Source organism: Echinops telfairi, unplaced genomic scaffold, assembly GCF_000313985.2.
Source record: "Echinops telfairi isolate 266 unplaced genomic scaffold, ASM31398v2 ScPeMD7_7420;HRSCAF=8458, whole genome shotgun sequence".
Classification (NCBI taxonomy): domain Eukaryota; kingdom Metazoa; phylum Chordata; class Mammalia; order Afrosoricida; family Tenrecidae; genus Echinops; species Echinops telfairi.
In genome coordinates this window covers 1,726,656-1,734,632 of record NW_022111320.1, presented here as the reverse complement: position 1 = coordinate 1,734,632, position 7,977 = coordinate 1,726,656, and the positions used below count along the sequence as shown (strand labels likewise).

The following is a 7,977-nucleotide window of genomic DNA, read 5'->3' as shown; positions in this document are numbered from 1 at the left end:
ACCTGGTAGGGCATGATCAAGGGAAATGTAACAAAGTTCCAGTACTTTCTCAGACCTCTTGTCTGCTTTTAGAGTAAGGGTGGAACTTGTGGTCTCATGTAGATGGTTGTTCCCCCACCCACCCACCAGGGGGCACTGTACCAGTCTGTAGGAGCGTTGGTGGCATGGTGGTGATGCGTTGGGCTGTGATCTACAAGGTCAGTAGTTCTAAACCACCAGTCACTCAGAGAGAGAAAGACAGGACTTTCTAGTCCCATAAAGAGTTTACAGTCTCAGAAACCCACAGGGGCAGTTCTACCATTTCTTAAGGGTTGCTGTGAGTCAGCTGTTGAATCCATGGCAGTGAAATACCACTGTGTTGGTTTGTTAATTATCACGGGCTCATGAGGGAGGGGGGAGTAGGGAGGGAAGGGAAAAAAAGAGGACCTGATGCCAGGGGCTTAAGTAGGGATCAAATGTTTTGAGAATGATGAGGGCAATGAATGTACAAATATGCCTTACACAATGATGTATGTATGGGTTGTGATAAGAGTTGTATGAGCCCCTAATAAAACTATTAATAAATAAATAAATAAATAAATAAATAAATACATTTCATTATCAGCAGGAAAAAAAGCGACCTCCGAGGATAGCTTCAGTTCAAGGTTCAGAGACTGTCTCAGGGAAGTCGTCCTAGGGAGTCCTTTGGTCTCAGCTGGTAGAGTGAATCTGTACTTTTCAAGAATGTGAGTTGTGATCTTCATTTTCCTCCAGATCTATCAGAATCCATCTGATGAGAACAGTCGATAGGGGTTTTTCAGCACCGTCTCGGTTCGGTCTCAATGCCAAAGGTCAATTAGGAACATGGACATCTCATTAACCACTCTGTTCTTCCCACTGGAGTGAGGACAGAAACATCCCACCATCCTTTCCCGTCCCTAAATGATTGCCTTCAACTGGAGGGCTAACTCTGTGGTCAGAGCACAGAACCCATAGCTTGACAGCCTTTTCTAGGTGCGGTAGTCCCGCCAACAAACAAGGTCACTTGTATCAACAGGGACTCCACTCCTCTTCTGCTCCTCTAGGCCTATAGGTTTTGGCAGCTGATGACTCTTGATCTGAAAGCCTGGAGCTCTTTCCCCCTTTAGGCTTAGCTGACAGTGCTGATGAACCAAAGGTTAGTCAGAGCTGTGACGGCTGTAAAACTCCTTCCAAACAGTTCAGCAAAATCCCAGGCATCATGACACAGCATCAAGCGGAACTGCCAGTGAGGACAGCAGCGTGTGCTGACTCACCAGAGATCCAGCCCCTCTCCCCTCAGCCTGCAGATTTTACCTCCTTCCTTTCCTCAGTGCTGCTGCTGAGCATGTGTGGCAGAGGAGTGGAGGGGCAGCTACAGGCAACAGCTTGAGGGATAGTTCATGAAGGGTTGGGATATACAACAGTCAAGAGATGCCCTATTTTCCATCTGGCTGACAGACTTATTAGTCAATTGGAAAATTACACATCTCACAAATAATTACAATGGATTTTTTCCAGTATGTGTGTGACGGTAGGCTAAAGCTGCTTCGTCAGCATCCCCAAGATAAAATATTTTTCTGTTGTTTTAAAAATGAACCTACTTGGCTGGAAAAATGTTGCCTACACAAATTCAATAGAAGAAAGCGGCAAAACTGCTACTACTGGTATAATTGTTTAATCTGCCCCCATGAAGACATTTATCTTGAGTAGATTTTTAAAATGACCACAAGCATGAATTTTCCATTATGTCTGTCCTGCGTTTTGAAACTTACACTGTATATCTTCGTATGATGTCACATGACATGCCCTCAAATTATTCCCGGAATTGTGCACAGTTGGATGTACAAGTTGGAGAAAATTATAGAACAAGTTCTAGAGGAAGTTTTCAGATAAGATGGGAAGTCCTGATTAGAGGGCTGAGTTGTTGCCCCACCATTTCATTCAAAGACCTGAGAGAAAAGTGGGCGATACTGGGAGGGTAGAGGGAGAGTGGGTTGGAAAGAGGGAACCGATTACAAGGAACTATATGTGACCTCCTCCCTGAGGGACGGACAACCGAAAAGTGGGTGAAGGGAGACGTCGGAGAGCACAAGATATGACAAAATAACAATTTATAAACTATCAAGGGCTCATGAGGGAGGGGGCAGCGGGGAGGGAGGGGAAAAATGAGGACCTAATGCTGGGGGCTTAAGTGGAGAGGAAATGTTTTGAGAATGATGAGGGCAATGAATGTACAAATGCGCTTCACACAATTGATGTATGTATGGATTGTGACAAGAGTTGTATGAGCCCCTAAAAAAATGATTAAGAAAAAAAAAGAAAACAAACAAAAACACAGACCTCAATTGGAAGACTTGGCTTCAGGCCCTTGACTCTACTACTGATGAGATAAACTTGTTAGGCGCCATCGAGTAGCTTCCAACCTCCAGCACAACCAAGCGAAACAGTGCCCAGCCCGGTGCCGTCCCCACAATTGCTTCTAAACTAGAACCCGTTGCTGCAGCCCTGGTGTCCATCCATCTACTTAGGGCCTTCCTCTCCTTCACCAAACATGATGTCCTTCTCCAGGGACGATTCGTTCTCTCCTGACATCATGTCCAGCGTATGTCAGATGAAGTCTTGCCACCCTTGCCTGAAAGGAGCACTGGGGCAGTACTTCCTCCGATACAGATCCGTTTGCCCTTTTGGCAGTCCATGCTACTTTCTAGATTCTTCTCCAGCCCCACAATTCAAATGTAGCTCTTCTTCTTCAGTCTTTTTTATTCAAGGTCAACTTCCGCATGCACGAGGCACTGGAAAATACCACGGCTTGGATCGGAAGCACCTTAGTCCTCAAAGTAACATCTTGTGCTTCAAGACTCTACAGAGGTCATGGGCAGCAGATTTTCTCAGTGCCACTTGCCTTTTTATCCCGCCATTCCTTCTCCCACGAGCATTGTCTTTCTATCCCTTCATTGCTGCTTCCATGAGCATTGATTGTGGACCCAAGCAAGACAAAATCCTTTAACCTCTTCTCCACTTATTGTGATGTTCCCTACAGGTCCACTTGTGAGGGTTTGGGCCTTCTTTATATTGAGCTGTAAGCCATACTGAAGGCTGCAATCTTTCATCTTCATCAGCAGGTGCTTCAAATCTTCCTCATTTGTAGGAAGCAAGGTCGTGTCATCTACCTATCGCAGGTGGTTAATAAGCCTTCCTCCAATTCTGATGCCACATGCTTCTTCATATACACCAGCTTCTCTGCTTATTTGCTCAGCAGCGGGATTGAATAAATGTGGCGAGAGAATGCAACCCTTTCGCACACCTTTCCTGAGTTTGGACCATGCAGTCTTCTCTTACTCCATTGGCACAGCTGTCTTTAGATCCATGTCCAAGTTCCTCATGAGCACAACGACGTGTTCTGGAATTCCCATTCTTCTCAAGGCTGTCCAGAGTTTGTTAGGAGGCACACTGCTGAAAGCCCTGGCAGAGTCAATAAAACACAAATTAAACAGCTCTCTGGTATTCTCTGCTTTCAGCCAAGATACATCTGACCTCAGCAATGATAGCCCTTGTTCCACTCCCTCTTCTGAATCCAGCCTGAACCTCTGGGAGTTCCCTGTCAATGTACTGCTGCAACTGTTGTTGGATGATCTTCAGTGAAATTTTATTGGCGTATTATATAAGTGATATTGTTCTATACAGAGAGCCAGGCAGATCATTTGACCTCTTTGTTCTCAGTTTCTTCATATGCAACATGGGAATGATTCTATGCAGGTATCTTCTTCCAGGTGCAGCCTAAAAGCTTGGAGCGGAACAAAGCTGCTCTTGCATTTAGCTGTGCTGTGTGTGGCTCCACCTCCACTCTTCATGCACGCCCCTCCCTGGTGCCTGTCGTGGAGCCTGTGGGTGGGCTCTGGGATGCTCCACCCAGGTGCTTCTTCAGAACTGGAGGACTTGCACCCCCATCCCCCACCCTATCACTGGGACTGTGGCTTTCGGATAGCCCTTAGCTCTCAGCCCTCTCTAGAAACTGCATTTGGCTAGAGAGAGTCACCTAATCTGGGCTCAGACCTGTTTCCTGGGGCAAATCCTATGTAGTGGCTCATCAACGCTGAGGACATCATGCCCAGTCCTCGTGCCTCAACTTGGAACATCTCTGCAGGACGCGGCCTCGGAAACAGTGTTCTCAAGTGATGTGACCATCTGTGTCTGTGAAGACGATGGCCGCAGGCACAGTCAGTTGGACTCTGTCTTATGGGGTCACTATTAGTGACAACGGACTTAATGGAAATGGGTAATGGGTGGTACGAGCCCTTGCTAGTGAATTTCCTGCATGTTAATCTCCATCTCTGGAGTCTTCTTCCCAGGGAACTCACAGTGTAGCAATCCCTCTATGGTGACCTACAGTCAGTCTTGGCAAGAGGAATTTCTACAGAGAAGAACACACAGTTACCCCCTTCCCCCTTTCACGCCATTCACATTGGGAGCTGTGGAGAGGAGCCTCCCTCTGCCTGGAACTTTTCCTCAGGGGTGGTAATAAGAGCTTCCTTTAGAAGGGCTGTTGTGTGCCAGGCACCAGGCTGAGTAAGCACTTTATAGGCTCCGTCTCATTAATCTTAACCATGATCTTGCTGAGCAGTTGCTACTGCCTTCCTGTGTACTGATGTGGCCCACTGTTAGCAGATGTAAATGCTAGGACACGTAGTTAGTGAAGGGCAGATGGGACTGGCTCCCATGGAGTGGATCCGCTACCCGGACTCTTCAGTGGTGCTGCAGGCAGACCTGGAAGAGCTAGCGGGCCGCCGAGTCATAGCACCAGGCAATTATTGACAGTCGATGCCAGCATAGCGCACCTAGGCTGGGAAAGTGTGCCTTAAAAACAACAGCATGACTACTATCCCTTTGGCAAGGACTCTTTTGAATGTATAAATGATGCAAGGGCATCTGTGTCAAATATATTGATTATCTCGGCCTTTTATTGGATGCCTGTCACTTACAAGTCAGAGAGCTAGTTCAACACCTGACATGTGATGAACCCTTTCAACAACTTCTCAGTGTTGACATTACTAAGCTAGGAGGAATGATGCTCAGAGGGTGGGATTCACTTGTCCACGCCAGGGTGAGCAGCTAGCTCAGTTCACCCAAGAGTGAGCAAGAAGGATCCAGGCTGTTGGCTTTCAGTGCTAAAACCAGGCAAGTTCCCTACAAACTGGAATAAGTGGCTCACCGTAGGGTGGAGCTGAAAAATATAAACACAACAAATATACAATGGAAACAATTGTAATAATAAACTCTTTTCACCAAGTGGCTAAATATTCATTGCAAGGTAAAATTGAGAATAATGCTGGAGCTAACTAGCCATTCCCCATGATTAAGGTGTTGTCCCTGCACTAAACATGACTATGGGACAACTGGCTCTCTGTGCGCTTGGCTGGAGCAGCACAACAGAAATCTAAAGCCACTTACCTCATCTGAAATCTGACCTCCGAATGTCACCCATGTTCCTAGAAAAGAACACATATAGGCACATTATTTATAATCATTTTCTAATGTTGCGCATACATGACAGGAAACCGTTTCCAATCCAGGGCTGCTTCAACAAGTGGCACAGGTAGTTCACTGCACAAAGACGCCTGTCCAGGGGCCATAGAGGGGCCAGGGGCCAGCCCACCCTCCTCTAAGAACTTCAGTTGGAGGTCAGTAGCCCTCTGGCGAAGGGTGCCTTTTCTTCATGCTGAAGAACCATATAGGATGACGGCCCTAGCCTAAGAAATCTTCTGATACAGCACATGAATGTTGGTGTGCAAGAAGACATCAAGGCAGGGCTACCAAGCTCATAAGAAGCTGTGGTGGGGAAGTGGTTCCCCAAAAGGAGGTGGTTCAAACCTACCAGCTGCTCCAAGGAGAAGAACGTGGCAGGCGGTATCTGTAAAGATTCTGGAAAACCAAGGTCGCTGCCATCGAGTTGCTTTTGACACACAGTGATCCTATGGGAAGGGCAGCACTCCCCTGTGGGTTTCCAAGACTGTAACTCTTCAAGGGAATGGAAAGTTCCTCTTTCCACTGTAGAATGGCTGGTGGTTTTGGATGGCTGACCTTGTAATTAGCAGCCCAATGTATAACCAACATACTCCCAGGCATCCTTCATAAAGACCACAGCCTCAGAAGCCCTAGAGGGCAGATGTCCTCTGCCCTACACTTTCAAGACCCAGGAGGAGACCTTTAAAGTCCAGAATGAAAGGCTCCATTGGTTTGGGGGGTAGGGAAAGGGGTGGAGGCAAGACACAGTCAGCAGACAAAAATTTGTATTCGTAGAGCCAGAAAGAAGCAGGTGGGGCCATACCTTTGAATAAAAATGTTATTAGGGCTCAAAAACAGTTGGTGAGTGGACACATCAATAGCTAAGGTAGCTGGAGAGCAGAGCCAAGTCAAACTCACTGTTACTGAGTTTATTCGGAGTCATGGTAGTAAGGAAGGGGGTGCCCAGGCTAGACTGAAGAGAGGTGGCACTCAAGGAAAGCTTCAGGGAAGAGGTGACATGTTGAATCTGAGAGGAGTTAACAGAAGGGACAAACCTTCTGAGAACACGGGTAAACCAAAGAGGGTGCTGATGTGGCATGTGGGGTATTGGGCTCGAGCTGAAATAGGGGTTCAGGAGGCAGCAGTGAAGGAGCCAGGGCCCGGCGGCACACGTGGTATTTGTGGAGACAGAGAAAAAATTTAAACACTTAGGTTTTACATTTCATAGTAAGAATCATAACTACCTCTTATGAAATTTATTTTAAATGCCAGATATTATGCTAAGAAATTTGTATGCTTTCATCTATAACCTGTTAAATACATTTACAAGGCAATTTTATTCTCCCCGTTTTTCCATGAGTACCCTAATATCACCCAGGCTAATTAGTGAACTACTTGGGGATTCTCCAAAAACATCTCGCTTCAAGAAGGGTGTTGTCATGGATTGAACTGTGTTGCCCTGCAACCCCAAATGTTTTCAATTCTAACCCCTGGTTATAATCCCATTTGAGATTAAGATTTATTTTTTATGTTAGTAAGGCAGTATTCATGTAGGGTGTATCTCAAATCAATCTCTCTCCTTTGAAATATAAAAGAGGTTAAGCAAGCAAGTGAGCAAGCAGAGATGGAGGCAGAGAGGTGCCAAGTTATAGGAAAGGAGCAGAAACTCAAAAAGACAAGGACCTTCCTCCAGAGTAGAGAGAGAGAGAGAGAGAGAGAGCCTTCTTCTAGATTCAGTGCCACACATTGGGCTCTCAGTCTCCTAAACCCTGGTGGCACAGTGGGTTATGTGTTAACTGGAAGATTGACAGTTAAAACTATCAACTGATCCACAGGACAAAAAAGACGAGGTTTTCTACTGCCATAAAGAGTTACAGTCTCAGAAGCCCACAGGGGCAGTTCTACCCTGCCCTATAGAGTCACCATGAGTCAGAATTGACTCCACTAGAGTGAGTTTGTTTGTTGAAATCATGGAAAATGTATTTTTATTTGTTTGTGGTATTTATGTTAGAGCCCTAGGTAACGAAGACAGGTGTCCTTTCTACTGTGCCATGCCGCTCATAGAATTTTCAAATCAATGAGCACACATATGTCTGAAACTCCACAGAAGTATATGGATGTGAATGTACATTTGCTCAGTTCTCAGGCACTGAAATAAACTTTTCTATACCCTAGTCACTGTTGACTTGATACCCTAGTCACTGTTGACTTGATACCCTAGTCGCTGTTGACTTGATACCCTAGTCACTATTGACTTGATACCCTAGTCACTGTTGACTTGATACCTGAGCTAGTGTTGACTTGATACTCTAGTCGCTGTTGACTTGATACTCTAGTTACTGTTGACTTGATACTCTAGTCACTGTTGACTTGATACCCTAGTTACTGTTGACTTGATACCCTAGTCACTGTTGACTTGATACTCTAGTCACCATTGACTTGATTCCCTAGCTACTGTTGACTTGTACTCTAGTC

General features: G+C 45.9%; 1 protein-coding gene across 1 annotated transcript in view; it reads right to left on the bottom strand.

Moving 5' to 3' along the window:
• KCNAB1 (potassium voltage-gated channel subfamily A regulatory beta subunit 1) overlaps positions 1–7,977 on the bottom strand; it is a 289,270-nt gene that overhangs the window by 77,991 nt on the left and 203,302 nt on the right. Inside the window, exon 3 of the mRNA XM_004704128.2 lies at positions 5,449–5,486. Coding sequence (XP_004704185.1) covers positions 5,449–5,486 — 38 coding nt within the window. The remainder of the gene's footprint in view (positions 1–5,448; positions 5,487–7,977) is intronic.